Below are 19,669 nucleotides of genomic sequence, written 5' to 3'. Positions count from 1 at the left end.
GTCGGGTATAGGATATTTTATCTCCATTGTTGTATACCTTGATTCTCCAGTATTCGTGACCATGTTCTATACTTTAGCTACATTGTTTTTGTAATAAATATATTTTCATATAATTAATTTGTTTTTCTTGGTAGTGACTTTAAAGTCCCACCCTCAGGGATTTCTCTCTTTTTCCATTTAATACTTATATCCCTTCTAATTATAAATAAATAGGAACAAATAAACCATTAATGAACTTTTTTTTCTTAAATTCAGTCCATGTTGTAACAAGGATACATCTAAATACTGCAAGAGAGGAGAGGAGCTGGGACTTTAAATTAGGCCTGCCATATCAAATATAATGAAAATAAGCACATACATGTATATATAAAAAGATTTATTTAATTCTTACAATCTAAAATTCATTCAAACTTAAAAAAAAAAAAAATACATTGTATCAAATAATTTGGTAGTCACACAACTTACACTTGAATTATGCTGCTCATAGCATAAGATACAACTATTCAGTTGACATAATAGACGTTAATAGTAAATTGGATACATGGAAATTATATGCATATACCCATATGTATCTTGATGTCAAGTAGCACTTGACACGTTTCATGGCGTTACAGCCACTCATCAGGAGTGTAATTGGATAGTATACTGTGAAGAAATGTCAGTAATTAATAGTGCCCTCTGAAAAAGGGAACAAGGTAGTTTTCCCAACAATTGGTAACAGCTCAGTAACTTACAACTCTGTCCCATGGTTTTTGTAATAAATACTTTTTTAAATAATTCATTTGTTTTTTGGTAGTGCCTTTAATGTACCACCCTCAGGGCTTTCTCTCTTTTTCCATTTAACACTTATATTTTTTCTAATTATAAATAAATAGGAACAAATAAACCATTAATGAACTTTTTTTTCTTTTTTTTTTTTATCCAGTCCTTGTTGTAACAAAGGTACATCTAAATACCGGACTTCATGTCAAAATGCTCCTGATGAAATGTGGTTTTCTCCATCAAACTTTTATTACAACAATTGTGCTTTTAAGCACGTTCTGCAAAGGTGAGTAGAAGGAAATGTCTATCTATCCTAAATTCTGGGCAATTCCATGGGGGACAAAAGGCCGTACAGTGGACCTTTTCATGAGGGTTTGAGTTCAACATAGAAAGAGCACGGATATCATGAAATTACCATCTTAGCTTAAACGCTGTTTGTGGTATTGCCGAACAGTATGAATTTCAAGAACATCCTCCTCAACACTCTGACAGTGCACATTTGGCTGCACATTTTTTATTTTTACAATTAACTTTAAAAAAAAAAATGTACGTCTTGTAAAAAAATACTTTTCCTATTTAAATTTTTTTTATTGATATTTTCAAGAACAATAAGATATAACATCAAAGAACAAAACAGAGTATTAGCACATTTGTGCTAATGTAATACAAATATATAATATTTATATGGATATTCATAAAACTACAAAAAAGTACAAATAATATATCGATTTCATATCCAAGATGTCAAAAAATTATCAAGGGAAATATCTAAAATTAATTAGATATAATTAGGTAGGGGTTTTAAGTAGAAGAACAGAGGCATTGTTTTTTCAAAGTAGAAGAGATTTTTATTTTTTTTTAAAGTGGAGGGCCACCCTGAAAAAAAAAAATATAAAAAATAAAAATAAAAATATAAAAAATTACAAAAAAATCTAAAAAAAAAATGAAAAAAAAATTTTTTTTTACTTACCAGAAATGCCTGTTGCTAGGCACATAATCCTAATCTTCCTCTTCCTCCTCCGTGGAGATCTTCTGGTCTTCTCTCCTCGTCACGTTGTCTTCTAGGTAATGGGTCGAGCTGTGTTCTGGGAACTGTGTGTTCCAGAACACAGCGCGTCCCAGTCACAAAGCGCTGCGCGACTCACGCATACGCAGTAGGAAACGGGCAGTGAAGCCATAAGGCTCCACTGCCTGTTTCTCTTAGAAGGAATGGCGGCGCCGGGACCCGAGAGCCAAGGGACGGTTCGGCCTCGGGCGGCCGACATCGCGGGCGCCCTGGACAGGTAAGTGTGCTTATTAAGTCAGCAGCTGCAGTGTTTGCAGCTGCTGACTTTTATTTATTTTTATTTTTTTAAACGGCCCTCCTCTTTAACTCATACTTACCTAGATGGATACCATATCATCCCGATGCTGCATTTGTCTCCTACCAGCTATAAGGCTGAGAATGAGAACCAAGTGATCAAAGACAGATGATCGCTTCGTTCTCAGATAACTCGTAACTGTCAGTCACCGGCTCTCTGCTCTGCCCCCTCCTCGCTTACTGGAGCACTGCTCTGTGGAGGGGTGGTAGCAGCTGGCTCAGGCTCTCAGTGGCTCACTGAGAGGCTGAGCCAAGTGCAGGTCCAGGGTTGTGGGCGGATCCTGACTTTATTGTTGCAATCTAGCGCCAGCCTGGACTGGCTCTGTGATGTCAGCCAACAGTGGCCTTTGGTCTGCTGTATTTTGAAAACGGGTACAGCTTTGGCTGTACTTCTTCATTAAGAAAAGGGGAAAATGACACACGTATCTCATGTAGAAGTAATAAGTATTCATTATATAGATGTAAAAAAAAAAATAAACAGTTAATAAGGGAATCAGAAAAGAAGAAGAGTGTGGTTAGGGATGAGGAAGAAGTAATGATTTTCACCAGATATGATAGAGCCAAGGATTCCATGTTTTTTCATATATTCCAATTTTATCATTTAGAAACAGACGAAAAACTAGCTCTGGACTGCCGCACTCTTCAGAACCCCACTTTCTTTTATTGGAGAATCACATCACATAAGCACTACAGCTAGCGCGAAACGTCAGTCATTTTTCCTTGTTTGCTGTGTTTGTTGAGCTGTGATGTGATTCTCCAATAAAAGAAAGTGGTCTTCTGAAGAGTATGGCAGTCCAGAGCTTGTTTTTTGTCTGTTGCTAGTGGCAATAGCCAGCACCTGTGGCTTCCCATCGGAAGAGAACAGTTTACAGCCTGCATGTGTGCTCCTGGAGCGGTGAGATCCCTTCTCCTTTATCAGTTAGAATAGCAGAGGTTTTTTCATTAATCATTATCCATGTTGTTTTAGTTTTTACCATATCAAATGGGATAGTTTGAGATTTTCAAGATCTGGCTATTGTAATTTTAGCTGCTATAGATAAAAAATAAATTAGTTTTCTTGTATATCTAGGTATTCTTTTAATTGGTTGGTTTAGTAATGCTTGCAAGGGGATTTTTTTTGTTTAATTTGGGTTAAGAAAAGTATAAGATAATATATATGGGTCTAGAATTGATCCACTTTTGGGTATTTCCACCAAATATGAAAAGTTGTACCTTCTTGGCTAAAAATACTGTTTCAAGGTAGTTTTAGAAGCAAGTTATACGCCTGGTCATAAGCCTAGTCAGCAAAACTTTCCTGCCACGCGCCAATTTGTAGCAAACCCTTATCAACAATTGAGAGACCACACATACGGCAGTGTAATATTGGTAACAGCAGTAGAGTTTTAGTGAACAAGACTAGGCCAAAATGTACTAGAGATTTGGGGAGGTGGAAAGAAAAATATGCTAGGTGTCCAAGACGAGGGGGTTGACAAAGACAATAAACAAACAAGAGAAAATAAGGAAAATCCAAAGGCAGACCAGATGGATTGATAACAAAGGTCAATCAGAGAATAGAGAATTGTATAGCTAAGTGGACGTTCATGCGCGCCCCTGCACATACCGTAAGGCGCAAATGCACCCACATCTTCAAATAGATGCACAGCCAACAACATTTTTATGCTCATGCCACTGCAGTTAGCTTGCTGGATCTTCCGAATATCTAAGGAACTCCTGACATTGGATCCCTCCACGGTATTCTTATCCTACAAGGCCATAACAAGGTGCAACACTTTTAAATTTGGGTTGCCTGCTGTTTGTTTTTATTTAAGTCTGGAAATGGTGACACCTGCAAATTTTCTTTGCAATTGTCTAAAACAGGGGTCTCAAACTGGCGGCCCTCCAGCTGTTGCAAAACGACAAATCCCACCATGCCTTTGCAAGCTTGTAACTGTCAGCTTTGCAATGCCTCATGGGACTTGTAGTTTCGCAACAGCTGGAGGGCCACCAGTTTGAACCCCCTGGTCTTAAATAATATCTGCAATGTTTGTAATATGTGTGAAAATATGTTTCTTTTGCCATTCGCAGAAGGAATGTAACGTTCCCGAACATTTGATCCTAATGCCTCATACACACGATCAAACAATCCGGTGGAAAAGTCCGGCGGACTCAAGTCCGCCGGACAATCCGCCCGTGTGTAGGCTCTGGCGGACTTTTTTTTACCCAAAAGTCCGGCGTACTAAGAAAGTATTTTTGCACTCCAATCTGTCCGCCGGACTCGCATTTTCGGCGGACAGTACGGCCGTGTGTGTGCCAGTCCGTCATACTTTTGAAATGAACTGACTTTTCCCGCCGGAGAAAAGTCCGCTCATTTTGAGCGCGTCTCCAGGTAGCCGGGGCCAGCAAAGCAGTCGTCGCTGGCCACCGTCACCTTGTATGGACTTAAAGGGGAGTCCCTACACCGAAAAATCTGCGTGGGGTTCCCCCCAGATCCATATCAGACTCTTATCCGAGCACGCTACTTGGCCGGCCAGGAAAGGGGGTGGGACAAGCGAGCGCCCCCCCCCCCCCCCCCCCGAGCCCTACCAGGTCGCGTGCCCTCAACACCCCACCTCAAAGCACCTTGTCCCCCCCTTCCCCAAGGCACCCCCTGATGTTGAGGGCACGTGGCCTGGTACGGCTCAGGAGGGGGGCCGCTCGATCGTCCCCACCCCCTTTCCAGGCCAGCCGGGTTGCATGCTCGGATAAGGGTCTGATATGGATCTGGGGGGGACCCCCACGCCGATTCTTTAGCGTAGGGATTCCCCTTTAAGTCCATACCAGGTGACGGGGCCAGCGACACCTCCTTCGCTGGCCCCCGGCTACCTGGAGACACGCTCAAAATGAGCAGACTTTCCTCGGCGTGTGTGGGCGAGTCCGTTCATTTCAAAAGTACGGCGGATAGTCCAGCGGACTTAGTACACAATATTAATCCGCCACAAAATTACCGTGTGTGGGCAGGTAGCTCGTTCGGAAAGTCCGGCAGACAGTCCGGCGGAAAGTCCGCCAGACTAAGCCCGCCAGATAGTCTGCTACGTGTGTACGCGGCATAAGAGAAAAAAACCTTAAGAACTTTTTACAAGAAGAGTAAAAGAACTTTCAGTCAACAGGGAAAATAACCTAACGCTATAGTCTATAGTGTATAGTGTATAGTATAGAAAATTTGACCAGAAGGGTAAATATTATAAGATCCCTGCACTGTGTACATTTATGAGTTGCAGGTTCATCCACTGTTTGAGAGATTCAATGAACAGCCGAACAAATGAGTGTTTGGATAAACTAGACACGTGCACGTCAGAATTTTGTTTCAGATGCATTTGTTAATTGAAGAACTTTGGTTGCTCATATTCATTATCTTGAACCGAAATTTGTTTAGTATCTTAGGCTTTAGTTTAGAATATTTGTTGGTACATTATTTTTTATAGATCTCCATGGTTTTGTTTATAAAAAGACAGCAGCAGTCGTAGATGAATTATGGGGAATTATGGTGAGGGCTTTGATGTCCCCGAAAAGACAAAAAGCCAACATGTGAGCAATCTTTCCTTCCACTTAACCAAACAAAAATAGTTTTAGGTGGACTTGGAAAAAAAAAGTAGACAACGAAAGCTGAACTTTTATTTCCCTTTTCTTTCTCTGCAGACAGCAACTCACAGTTTGGACTCAAAATACCAGGATTTACAATAAATGTCACAACAAGGGTCACAGTGCAGCGTAACTTGTGTGTGCACATTCCTTGCACTTTTCAAATCCCTTCAATTTATACATTACCAAGTAATGCTCAAGGAGCATGGCTGAAATTCAATAACTTGCAACACAATGTTGTGGCTAGGAAGGATGGCCTAGATGATCCCCAAGACAAATATCCACGATTTTTTCTCACTGGAGAAGTGTGGAAAGGAGATTGCTCTCTAAGAATTTCAGATGCAAAAGCAGAGGATGACAGTTTGTACACATTCAGACTGGAAGACAGAGGAGTTCCATATTCTTTTGCCGAAGTCAGCCCCAAAGTGACGGTGACGGGTGTGTAACGTTTAGCAGTTGCTTACAATATATGTAAAGCGAATCAATAAAATCTCATAAGATCTTTAACATGTTTAAGACTCATGCACACAGGATGTTTTGACTCTTCTAGAAGCCTTTCCTCCCGGGAGCAGCATTTTGGCAAAAAAACCTTCCCCGTTGTAAAAGTGTGTAACTAATTTAGGCGTGTTTAGCTGCGTCAAGTGTTTGGGCGCTAATTCATTTAGTTGGCCAGAATAAATAATTTATTCTGGCCAATGAAATTAATTAACGCTCAAGTGCTAAACGCTCCTAGTGTTAATGCGCGTTTAGACACGTTTAGACGCGTTTACGCGCATCAAGTGTTTTTTCTGACAAAATTCTGCTGCTCCTGGACTCACTGGTACTGTTTTTTTTTTCTGCCACTAAACACCTTTAAAAGTTTATTTGTGCATGGAGACATAAGCTTACATGCAGGGGAGTTTTGAGGCAGGAAAAACAAATGACAGACATCCCTAGGATCAGCTATAAAAACATCCAGTGTGTATGAGGTCTAAGTGGTTGTAAACCCATATATATACCCAGTGAAGTGACTGGCCTCAGGTGATTATTGAATAAAACAACCTTTCTAAAGAAAGGGTACTTTACTGTCCTTCAGACTTCAGGGGGGTTGGACTTTGCCCAGTTGGAGTAAATCATGCCCAATCTTTGGTATTAAGGAGAGAATTAGTTGGAGTGGGTGGGTGGAGAAGTGCTCCATACTTGGTGTCAGTAGAAAGAATAGTGTTCCATTGTTGGTGGCAGGTATAATGCCTCAAGAGTCAGGGCCGCAGTTTGAAGACCACTGAAATAATCAATACAACAAGGAAGTCAATGTGTTTCAGTGCTTCATCAGAGCTTATGTTTTATGTCATTTCAGAAGTGCCTGGACTCCAAAAGATTTGGAAATATCTATAAATATCACATCAAATGTTAGCAATGAGTTATATAGCATGTTAATATTCAGGGCTGACCCACAACGAAGGATGCCAAAGGGTCAAAATGACCCAAAAGTGTTTGGCATATCATATCAACAATAAGGACTCATACAAATTGATGTTACTAAACTGATGTTTTCGGGGCCCCTGAACGCACCTCCATAATAGCCATGTGTCAATGTCCACATATGCTTTAAGAGAAGTTTAGGAGTAACAGGCTTTAGAGGCAGTTAATGCTTCTTCTGAACTCAGAAGAATTGTGTTCAGGAGAGGAGCTTTTGTGTATAAAAAACACCAAAGGTGGCTAAATACATCTAAACACACCTAAGCGTCTGGCCAATGAAATAAATAAACACCCAAACACCAAATACTGCTAAACTTTGCTAAACTCTCCTAAACTGGTATGAAAAAATTTAGCTTAGTGTCGATTTTCTCCTGTGAGGATAAACAGCGATGTGCATGAAGCCTATCATTCAAAGGGTGTCTTAAAAGATCCTGTAAGGCAGCCATTCTCAACCAGGTTTCCGTGGAGCCCTGGGGTTCCTCCAGAGGTTGCTAGGGGTTGCTTGAGCTGTGGCTGACGAACCACCTTTTTGATTGGTGCCTACAGAGTTCAAGGTTCAGCACCACTTAGCAAAGCCAGCAGCATGACATCAAAATATATTTTTAGCTGTCTTTAAAGTGGTTGTAAACCCTTACAAACCACTTTGACCTACAGGGAAGCCTAGATTAAGGCTTACCTGTAGGTCCAAGAAATATCTCCCAAACCTATACGGTTTAGGAGATATTTGCCCGAAGACGGGCACCGCTGTCTATGGTGCATGCGCCGTAGACAGTGGTGCGCAGGCGCACTGAGCGTGGCATCGTCGATGACGAAGATGCCACACAATGCCGCGTGTCTCGGCTCCCGTGCGTATGCGCGGGAGTGACGTCATTGTGGCTTCGCCGAATGACAGCGGCGGAGCTGTGAGACCCCACCGAGAAGATGGATGCGCCGGACTACAGGGGACAGCGGTGACCTCGCTGGCTCCTGTGTCAAGTAAGTGACACATAATGGGCTACTATGCGATGCATAGTACTCCATTATGCTTTGCCTTTGCAGGGAATGAAAGAGGAAGTAAACTCATCAGGGTTTACTTCCTCTTTAAGGGTGGCATTCTGAACACCACTTTAAGGTGGGCATTCTTCCTATTGACCACCAATGTAAGGGGCATTGTTCCCATTGAGCTCTGATGATTTGGTTTTAGGAAGGGTTCCTCGAGACCTGAAAATTATTTTAGAGGTTCTTTGAGGGTTAAAAGGCTGGGAAAGCCTGCGGTAAGGTGTCAAAAATTATCCAGTGGGCTTTTAAATAATAACTAGTCGTCACTCAGAATTTTCGCCCCAATGGGCCTAAAAAAAAAAGAAGCTCAATAGTCCCTAGAACCTGAGTAAAAGATAACGAAGCTAAAAAAAAAGAGGCTCATAAATGACCCAAGTGATAAAGGATAGGTAGACCTTGTATTTTCATGAATACGTGAACAAATGAACAGTCATACAAAACAAGGACCAGTAAATTTAGCAAAAGGAGATACCTATTCATTTATTTCTCTATTATATTATGTAGATTTAACAGACACTCCAGAAATCTCCACTACAGGGACTTTGGTCGCTGGTGAGCGGGTGACTCTAACCTGTACAAGTCCTGGAAGATGTGCTGGTGAAGCTCCTAAAATTACCTGGGAAGGAGCGACTGTTAGAAAAGCCATGGTACATCGATACACTATATATTATGGAGATGGGACCAGAACCTACCACTCCAACCTCACATTTAGTCCATCCATTAAAGACAACATGGAGAAACTACTCTGTATAGTGACTTTTACAGATAACCTGAGTTCTAAAAGTGAAATTGTCGAACTGGAAGTAGAAGGTAACTGGAACTATCATAATGTGTACAGTAAATGGATAAATGGGTTAAGTAAAAAAATGTTTGTTGTATGTTCCTTTTAAAAAGCCCCTATGTAAGGCCACTTTAAACCATGGTGGGTTTACTTCCTCTTTATTTCCCTTCAAAGGTAAAGCATAATGGGCTACTATGCATCACATATGTGTCACTTACCTGACACCGAAGTCCGCGATGTCTCTGTTGTCCCCGCGAGCAGGGAGCGTCCATCTTCATCCCTCTTCCTTCTGGGGCCACGAACTCTGGATCTTTGACCGGCCGGATTCGCGTGACATCACTCCCGCGCATGCACGTGGAAGCCGCCTGTCACGGCATGACCCCTACTAGACACGGCGCAATGTGCCCTTTCTAAAGGGCGCATGCGCCGTAGTCATCGGCGCTTGTCTTTTTAGTAAATATCTCCTAAACCGTAGAAGTTTAGGAGATATATCAAGAACCTACAGGTAAGCCTTAATATAGGCTTACCTGTAGGTAAAAGTGGTTGTACAGGGTGTACAACCATGTGCAGGGTGTACAACCACTTTAAATGTAAAAGCATACCTGTACTAAAAGAACTTCTATGGTTACCTTTTCTGGTGGCCCCATTGTTGAAACCTTGCCTCTTCGCTGTTGCTCGTCCATTGGAAGTGTTCTGCACTTCAGGGTGTGGGGAGTATCTGCTTCCCCTCTTCATGTTGTGGTTTCTCCTGTTGTTATTCCTCACTGTAGGATGTACAAATTGACAGGAGGAACCACTTAGTGTGGTGGGGGGAGCAGGTATTCGACATGAAGACTCGGGGGTGTCTGACATCATTTTGGCCTAGGACGGAAACCAGGAAGCAACTGAAGAATTGTTTAAAAGAAAAGTTTAAAACAAGTAAATATAATATGCCTTCCTATCTTTATACTGAGCCTAGCAGCATAAGGAATTACAAATAGGTAACAATGATTGAGAGAGTTTAGTTTCACCTTAATGATTTATTTCACCCCCTTAGCATTTCTAGCCATGAGTAAGGACAGATGTTTCATCTAGCATTTACTTCCTGGAATCCACCTGTCCTTAGCTTCCTTTAATTTCTCATGGTGATCCTGCCAATAACACACTGCCTGTCCTGGGGTGACAATGCTCACTCACCCTACTCTATCTATGCAGGAGCGCCATGGTCATTCTAGGCCAGTGTTAATCAACTCCAGTCCTCGAGGCGCCCCAACAGGTCATGTTTTCAGGATTTCTCTCAGATGAAATGGCTGTGGTAAATACTAAGGCAGTGAAACTAATCAAATCACCTGTGCAAAATAATGGAAAATCTGAAAACATGACCTGTTGGGGCGCCTTGAGGACTGGAGTTGGGAAACACTGTTCTAGGCTACTCTCCTGATTTAGACAAACACCTTCTTCTCACCTCATCTCCCAATTCATAGCCCTTGTACACACGATCGGATAATCTGTCGGATTGCGTCTTATCGAACCGTGTCGTCGGATAATCGACTGTGTGTGGTATGCATCGGACTGATTCCATCCGAATCTCCGTCCGACCCAATTTTACAACATGTTGGAAATATTTCCCGACCAACTGGGCCGGACGGACCTAATCCGATCATGTGTAGGGAATTTTCATCGGACCAAGTGCCACGCATGCTCAGATCAAATTCCTACATCAAAGCTATTGGCTACTAGCCTGAACGTAGTCCCATCGTAACGAAATTACGTCATCACGTTCTGAAAGATCGGATTTTCCGCCAACTTGGCCCGACCGTGTGTATGCAACAGTTTCGGACAAGATCCGACGGGCAAAATCCGACGGATTTGGTTGTGGAAATCTCTGACCGTGTGTACAGGGGCTTAGAGGAAGGGTTGTTTTTTTTTAGGAGAACTTCTAGGTGTTAGACAGTTTAACCACTTGACCTCCGGAAGATTTACCCCCCTTCATGACCAGGCCATTTTTTGCAATACGGCACTGCGTTCGTTTAACTGGCAATTGCTACGCTGTACCCAAATAAAATGTATGTCTTTTTTTCTCCACAAGTAGAGCTTTCTTTTGGTGGTATTGCATTTTATCATCTCTGTGCTTTTTACTTTTTGCGCTATAAACAAAACTAGACTGACAATTTTGAAAATAGAAACAATATTTTTTTTTACTTTCTACTATAAAAAATATCCAATAAAAATGTGTAAAAAAATCGTATTTCTTCATAAATGTAGGCCAATATGTATTCTGCTACATATTCCTGGTAAAAAACAAATCCCAATATACCATATATTGTTTGGCTTGTGCAAAAGTTATAGCGTCTACAAACTGGGATTTTTTTTTTTTTTTACTAGTAATGGTGGCGATCGGTGACTTATCGCAGGGCTGCGATATTGTGCTGGACATTTAGACACTAACTGATACATTTGACACTTTTTGGGGACCGGTAATACTAATACAGTGATCAGTGCTAAAAATATGCACTGTCACTGTACTAATGACACTGGCTAGGAAAGATTTAACATCAGGGGTGATCAAAGGGTTAACTAAGTATCTAGCCAGTATTTTTCTACAGTGGTGGAGGTGCTTTTACTAGAGTAAGGCATGGATCCTTGTCGCTGTTTTGCAGGAAAACAGGATCCATGCCTTCCCTACTGACAGAACGGCGATCTGCCTTGTTTACATAGGCAGAATGGCATTCTGCCTCTGCTGGATCTTCGGCGGGTGCCAGCGGATGTCGAGTCCACTGTACCTGCCATTTGGGTCCCACTGCATGTGATCACAGTGGGAGAAAACCGCCAGTCTTTAGTAGGGGAGGAGGGGTTTTCTCAGCTAAGCACGCCCTCCCCTCTTGCATGCCTGAGCTAAGAGCAGATGGATTTCAGGAAGTAAATGCTGCATGAATTATCTGCCCTCACTCAAGATGGCCACGGCCAGCAAAGCTGGGGAGTGTTTTTCAAAATGATTTCTCAATAAAATAGAGCATGGAGACATGAATGGGTGGGTTTGTTTTAAATATGAAAAATGAATTAAATGGCACGTTTGGTTTGTGGTGCTCAGATGAAGTGTAGTTCTTTCTTTGTGTTCTTTTTTTTTTTTACCCTCCTTCATTTAGTTTGTGTATTTGTTTTCTTGTTTTTGGAGCTGTGGATATATCTTTTTCAACATAGCTGTATATTAATAAGTAAAAAAAAATGGTTTCTTAATAAACGTTATGGTTTTCCCACAGATGCCCCACCCAAGAGTACTACAGGTATGTATAGTATGTAAAGGATTCTACTGCCACTACCGATTGCCGTCGGTGCAAAATCCAGGGCTGAAATTCTCAAGATTGCATTCAGGGGGTGGGCAGGAGGGACGTCTGCCCTGGGCGCAGTGGGAACTTGAATGGGTTTGTACTAGAATGGGTGATTGAGGAAAGGGGGGTGACTGTGCTAGTATGGGTAATTGAAGGGATTTGTGACGGGAGGGGAAATTTAGGGGAAGGATTAGTGTTGGGAGAGGGTATTTGCACTGGAATTTGTGCTGGGGGGGTAGGGGAAGTAGTGGATTTGAGCTGGGGGGGGGGTATGTACTGGAAGAGGGGGAAGTATTTTGAGGGAAGAATTTTGGCTTACAAAGGGAATTTATGCTTAGGGGTAAGTGTAATTTTTTTTTTGGGGGGTGGTTTGTTGACACGTAATGCTTTTACAGTTTGGGAGGGGGCGCCATTTGGCAGCTTCGCCTTAGGCACAAGATGACCTTGTCCAGTGGTGGCTGGTGCTCAATATTTGGGGGGGGGGGGGGGTGACAAACAAACCTGCCTCCCTCCTTGGGAGACGGAAGGAGGAGATAAGTGCTCCCCCTGCGGGAGACGGATGGAGGCGATCAGTGCCGCCCCCCCCCCTAAGGAGCCTGGCGTGGCAGGTGGCGTCCTCCTATGGGGGACCCCAGAAGGGGAGGGCTGCTCTGTGCAAAACCATTGCACAGAGCAGGTAAGTATAACAGGTTTGTTATTTTAAAACAAATAAAATGAACCTTTAATATTACTTTAATATTTTTACACACTGCACAACTCCTAAACCTGGAAAGCGGAATTAGGTTTTTTAAAAAGGAAATTGTTAGTACAGAGTCACTTCCACTCTGCTATTTCACTTTAATTTTACATCTATCATTTTTTTTTTCTGAAGATAATATCGGTCAAGGTACAGTAAATTTGCAATATTTGTCTTCTCTACATGGAAATTGAACGATAATTTGTTCCTATCTGAATTGCAGACTCACAATTGTTAAAGGGTTATAACATGTTTCATTCATATTTTTTGAATATGAAACTCTTTCATATGGGGTCTCATTTAGCCTCTTTATATAGTAGTTTTGGATGAACTGTTTGGCAGAAAACCCAATGATCCAAATCAGATGATCTCCTTATATCTACCAGATCACTTTCTTTTGGTTGTAGGACATTCACATCTCTTGCATAGAGCCCAACTCTCCTTCATTTGGAACCAAATTCCTCTGTCCTTCGTAAACATCCAAATATATAATGTCATAGGGCAGTGATGGTGAACCTTGGCACTCCAGATGTTTTGGAACTACATTTCCCATGATGCTCAACTACACTGCAGAGTGCATGAACATCATGGGAAATGTAGCTCCAAAACATCTGGGGTGCCAAGGTTTGCCATAATTGCCATAGGGTTTCCCCCAAAAATCTCACCAGTCCCTTCTAATCTGGTATGAACTTTAAGAGTGAACCCCATGCAAAAAATGAAGAGGAAAAAAATTTGAGGCTCATCCTAAAAATGCACACTAGACCCTTATCTGAACATGTAGTCTGGTAGGCCAGAAAAGGGGGATAATGATTTCCCCCTCCTGAAGCATACAAGACCACATGCCCTCAACACGAGTTGGAGGGTACCCTACCAGGGGGGATCCCAATGGCAAAGCATTGTGTTCTCATGTTCATGAGGACAAGGGCCTCTTCTTTACAACCCTGGCCTGGTGCTTGTGGGGGTCTGCAGGAGGAGGGTGTCAGAAATCATGAAATCAGACCGAGACAGAAGTACAGTTAAATTACACTTCTTTAATATTAAAAGTAAATAGAACAAACATAGTCAAAACATAGCCAGAGTTCAGAAACCGGAACAGATAGACAAGCCAAACATCAGGGAGCCAGAGATGAGCGTAGTAAAACAGCAAGCAGGATCTGGAGCCAGAAGGGATGTCAGCCAAGCAAGTCTTTTAACAGGAATGCAGGAGAGCGTCTCTGTGATGTTGCCTAAGACAAAGGTAGAGATCCTCTGGACTGGATGGCTTAAGTAGGCAGGACTGACGAGCAGGATATCATCAACAGCTGAGTAATTGTGGAGAGATAGGAGCTGGCAATTAGCCGACAGCTGAGCGCCCAGCCCTGACAGAGGGCTTATTAAGATCTGGAAGCCCACTTTGACAATAAGGGTGCAACCAAATACTGAATCCCTCCTGGTGAATGAGTAAGGGGTCACTAGTCACTGCAAGGTCGTCAGCTTGACTGTGCTGTCTGGCAGGGCTGTTTAAATAACTAATGAACATAAATACTGTATATGTATATATATATATATATATATATATATATATATATATATATATATATATATATATATATATATATATATATATGTTTTTTTTTCTTTTTTCTTTTAGTTTGCTCTTCTATGGATTCTAAACTTATTGCTGGGATTATAATAGGGAACATCATTATCCTGCTCCTAGCTGGTTTGGGTCTTCTTTTTTTTATAAAGCGACACATGAAGAATGCAGGTAAATGCAATTTAATTTAATGTTCTCAAGACCAATTTTTTTTTTTTTTCATCCACATTCGTTCTTTCCCCTAAGCTACGCTTCTCACCTTTTATATTACGGCTATCCTTGATATATCCGGAGCTAAATCTTGATCTGAGTTGCGCTCGCTTCGGCAGCACATATACAAAATCTTGATCTGAGTAACTATTCCTATGGGCTTCAATGTTTCTGTTGCTCAGTGCTCATTCAAACCTTTTTTTTTTTAGGTTGAAAAAAATAAATTTGAATTGTTAAATGATTTTTTTTAACAATGACTAATAAGTTGATGTAATGTGTGGTATACTTTTCAGGAAACAGACCTCATGAAAGCAAACCACAAGGAAATGAATCTGCTTATCAGGTATGCTAATTACAGTTTAACACACGCTCTACTGAATTTATTTTTTATTTTTTTAACTATATATATAAATTAGGTTATTTTTATCCAACTGTGTATAAGGTGGAGCGTACTAAGTCTCTTTGCTTTTCTTATACGTCTCTAATCTTTCTAGAATTATGTTCCCCAGGACATTTCTTATGTCTTTGAACTCTTTAGAATTATGTTCTCCTTTTCCCCTAAGACTTTTATACGGCTCCTTATGTTCATAGTATTTTTAGCACATGAGAACATATTTTTTTTCCCAAATTATATCAATTTTTGTATTCATACATTTAATTAAATGTTTAATTTATCAATTAAAAGAGTCATGATGTATGCATATATATTATAGCCAATATTCAACAGAATATTTACATTTTTAATTTTAAATAATTTCATTTTTTTTTATTTATTTTTTACATTCAATTTGACATTTTTACTAATTAAAAGAGTCAGGTTAAAGAGAGAGCATAGCCAATACTGAACAGAATATTTACATTTTTTAAAATGTCAGGTAAATATAAAATATTTTATCATGTATCATTTATAGCCTGCAAGTTCTGTGGCCGTTATAAACTCTTTGAAGACACTGGGGGTTATTTATGAAAGGCAGATCCACTTTGCACTGCAAGTGCATTTTATCATCCAATCATGTGCAAGCTAAAATGCTGTTTTTTTATTTTCCTTGCATGTCCCCCTTTGATCTACAGCGACTTTACTTCCAAGTGCACTTGCAGTGCAAATTGGATTTGCCTTTCGTAAATAAGCCCCAGTATCTTACTAGTAAATTGGCAGGTAACCCTGATGAGTTTACTTCCTCTTTGTCTCCCTGCAAAGTTAAAGCATAATGGGCTACTATGCATCACATAGTAGCCCATTATGTGTCACTTACCTGACACAGGAGCCAGCCATGTCACTGCTGTCCCCTGTAGTCCGAAGCGTCCATCTTCTTACGGGTATCGCTGCTCCGGCCACTCACAGCGCCGGAGCAGCGATGACGTCACTCCCACCCAAAGCGCATTGGAGCCGCCACTAACGGCATATTGCTGCTAGCAGCAGCCTGCGTGCAGCTGTGTGCGGTGCATGCGCTGTAGACAGCTGTGACTGTCTTTTAGTAAATATCTCCTAAACAGTGTAGGTTTAGGAGATATTTCTTGGACCTACAGGCAAGCCTTAATCTAGGCTTACCTATAGGTCAATGTGGTTTGTAAGGGTTTACAACCACTTTAAAGAAGGGATACACTTCTCTTTTTCTTTCCTAGCAGAGACTGGAATGTCCTAATAATAAGCCTTATGCAACAGCTTGAAGGTAGTGCTTGGCTTTGTTGTTAGAAAGCCAAGTATAACTTATAAAATGGTACAGATAGAAGAATATATAGAGTATCTCTAAGCCCAAACTTTTTTTTTTTTTGCATTTTAGATAATGTAGGGAATGGAAGAAAAAAAACACCTTTATTTGCCATCTATGTCCCATTGAGGAGGGTGTACCTACATTTCCTGCTCTGCAGACGAAAGATTAAATCTTTTTAAAGTAAGGGAAACCCCCTCTTAGCCCTTGTACACACGGTCGGAGATTCAGACGAAATGTGTCCGATCGGACCGTTTTGTCGGATATTCTGACTGTGTGTGGTCTACATCGGACTGTTTCCGTCGGAATATCTGACGGACCAAGTTTTCCAACATGTCGGTAAAATTTTCCGACAAAATGCTCCGATCGGACATACTCCGATCATGTGTAGAGAATTCCGATCGGACAAAGTGCCACGCATGCTCAGATCAAATTCCTACACCAAAGCTATTGGCTACTAGCCTGAACATAGTCCCGTCGTAACGAAATAACGTCATCACGTCGGATTTTCCGACAACTTTGTCCGACCATGTGTATACAACAGTTTCAACAGTTACAACAGTTGTGTACAAGGGCTTAGCCCTTGTACACACGATCGGACATTCCGACAACCAAATCCGGTGGATTTTGTCCGGCGGATTTTGCCCGAAACTGTTGCATACACACGGTCGGACGAAGTTGTCAGAAAATCCGATCGTTCAGAACGTGATGACGTTATTTCGTTACAACGGGACTACGTTCAGGCTAGTAGCCAATAGCTTTGATGTAGGAATTTGATCTGAGCATGCGTGGCACTTTGTCCGATCGGAATTCTCTACACATGATCGGAGTATGTCCGATCGGAGCATTTTGTCGGAAAATTTTACCAACAAGTTGGAAAACTTGGTCCGTCGGATACTCTGCTGGAAACAGTCAGATGGAGACCACACACAGTCGGAATATCCGACAAAACGGGCCGATCGGACACATTCCGACGGAATCTCCGACTGTGTGTACAAAGGCTTATGCTGGCCATACAATATACTAAAAATCGTCTGAAATTCAGTCATTTAGATGTTAATTTTTCGAAAATGGGTTTGGCTGATTTTTCGTATAGTGTATGGACAGCATAAGCCCACGTTCACATCGGGCTGATTTGACATGCGATTTGATGACTTTTCCAACTTTGCGGTGCTGCACCGTTTCCCAAAAGTAGTTCCTGCACTACTTTTGGCGACTTTCAATAGACGACTGTGCGGGAAGCGGCACACATGTCTCTGAAATCGCTCCTGAAGTCGGAATGACATGACTGACATGACTATGAAATCGTGCAAGTTCAGCTGAATTTGCACAATTTATAACCCTCAGTCAGTGTGAACCTGGGCTTAGACAGTTGTCACTGGAATAGGCATCCCCATTGGGAGATTTTCCTTATATTCCTGTTTTGCTGGCAGTTCAAAATTTGGGATTTTCTCTCACTTTTGTGCCCATTGGCAAATAAAGAAAGTGGATCTTCTAGTGGGACACAGACAGCAAATAAAAACTGACAAGGGCTCTAACACTTCAGCACTATATCCAACAAGGTTTCGTTCCAACATCCAAAGTTTAAGGAGCACTATAGATTTGTATTTGGTTAAAAATGTTTTACTTTGACGTACCGACCTACTCTCTCTTTCTCCCAGTCTCTTTGCATTCATCCAAATCAAAAACTTGTATTGGTTACATAATTGGTAAGGTTGAATAAATAGAACAGTCCATCCAGTGTAACACACAACTCACACATCTGTTGTATTTTATAATTATTGTGTATTTATTTATTTTTTTATTTTTGCAGGACCTTCATGGACAGAGTATTCACACCTACGAAAAAATTACAATGAAATAATTAAACATTATTGATGTTCATTAAACATGATTTATTTTATTTAGAACCAGTGCATTTTATGTTCTGAAAACCCAACTGGAGTCTGAAGCCTCGTACACACAATGGGATTTTCCGAGGGGAAATGTGTGATGACAGGCTGTTGGTGGAAAATCCGACCATTTATACGCTCCATCGGACAATTGTTGTCGGATTTTCCACGGACAAATGTTGGCTAGCAAATGTCTGTTGTCGGATTTTCCAAGCGTGTGTACACAAGTCCGTTGGACAAAAGCCCAAAGTACAAACACGCATTCTCGGAAGCAAGGACGAGGAAGAAGCGGTCGGTCTTGTAAACTAGCATTCGTAATGGAGAATTAACATTTGTGACGCTGCAAATTATGAAATCTCCAAATGCAGCGCATATACTCTTCTTCTTTAATGGTATAATAATGAAGCTGCTTTGCTGGTGATACTGATGGAGTTTTTGCAAAACAATTTTCAAAGGCTTTATTTTTCTAGTGATATCAAGAATAATATTATTATGCTTTTTTTTATTTTTTATTTGGGCATTATCCTATAGTTTTTAAGATCAAAGATACAACTATGTTGGTGTCCCTTGTTAATTTTACATTGTATTTTTTAATATGTAATTGCCTACTCCCAAACTGTCATTTGAAGTAAATCACATAGCCAAGTATTATTCTCCACAATTGTTTTACTATGTATTAAAAAAAGAAAACAAATAAAATTAGACATGCTATCTGCCAATAGAACGTAATGAAAAAGTGCATTCTATACATCCAAAAATATAGAACATATACCAAATCAAATCATTATTCGACAAAAAAAATAATGTCAAAGCAATAACTCCAAGGCCAATAATAAATAACACCTTGTCTCCTCCGATTCTGCAACATGGCTGGTTGACATACGGCCATTCAGAAACGAACTGAAAAGTGCGAATCCACACTCACCAAACTTCTACTAACATGAAATTAGCAGAAGGAGCCCAAAGGGTGGCGCTAAAGAGCTGAAAAACAACATAGTATGTCACTACGTTCGTAATTGTTGGCCAACAATTGTGTGGCCGTGTGACAAGTTTGGCCCAACGCCCTTCAGACAAAATTCCACAGTTTTTGTTGGCCAATAATCCGATTATGCGTATGAGGCTTTATACCTTACAATTCTGTACCCCAACATGTTATGATTTGTGACTGATATGTAGCACCTACCTCCGAAGGGGCCTGCTGAGAATGTACCCAGATCTCCAACAATAGTACAGAGGTCACCA

At 41.0% G+C, this 19,669-nt stretch overlaps 1 protein-coding gene across 1 annotated transcript; it reads left to right on the top strand.

Annotated features, from left to right (window-relative positions):
- Positions 1–927: 927 nt before the first annotated feature.
- LOC143933639 (myeloid cell surface antigen CD33-like) lies at positions 928–18,438 on the top strand. The gene is made up of 7 exons (XM_077456590.1): positions 928–1,048; positions 5,777–6,157; positions 8,720–9,025; positions 12,236–12,259; positions 14,671–14,787; positions 15,120–15,169; positions 18,349–18,438. Exons 1-7 carry the CDS (start codon positions 973–975, stop codon positions 18,397–18,399), a joined length of 1,005 nt encoding a protein of 334 aa, XP_077312716.1. The 5' UTR covers positions 928–972; the 3' UTR covers positions 18,400–18,438.
- Positions 18,439–19,669: the final 1,231 nt, after the last annotated feature.

This window comes from Lithobates pipiens, unplaced genomic scaffold (genome assembly GCF_037356315.1).
Source record: "Lithobates pipiens isolate NorthernLeopardFrog02 unplaced genomic scaffold, aLitPip1_a1.2 Scaffold_27, whole genome shotgun sequence".
Lineage (NCBI taxonomy): Eukaryota > Metazoa > Chordata > Amphibia > Anura > Ranidae > Lithobates > Lithobates pipiens.
Note: the sequence above shows the minus strand (reverse complement) of the source record. Positions and strands in the feature narration are given on the sequence as shown.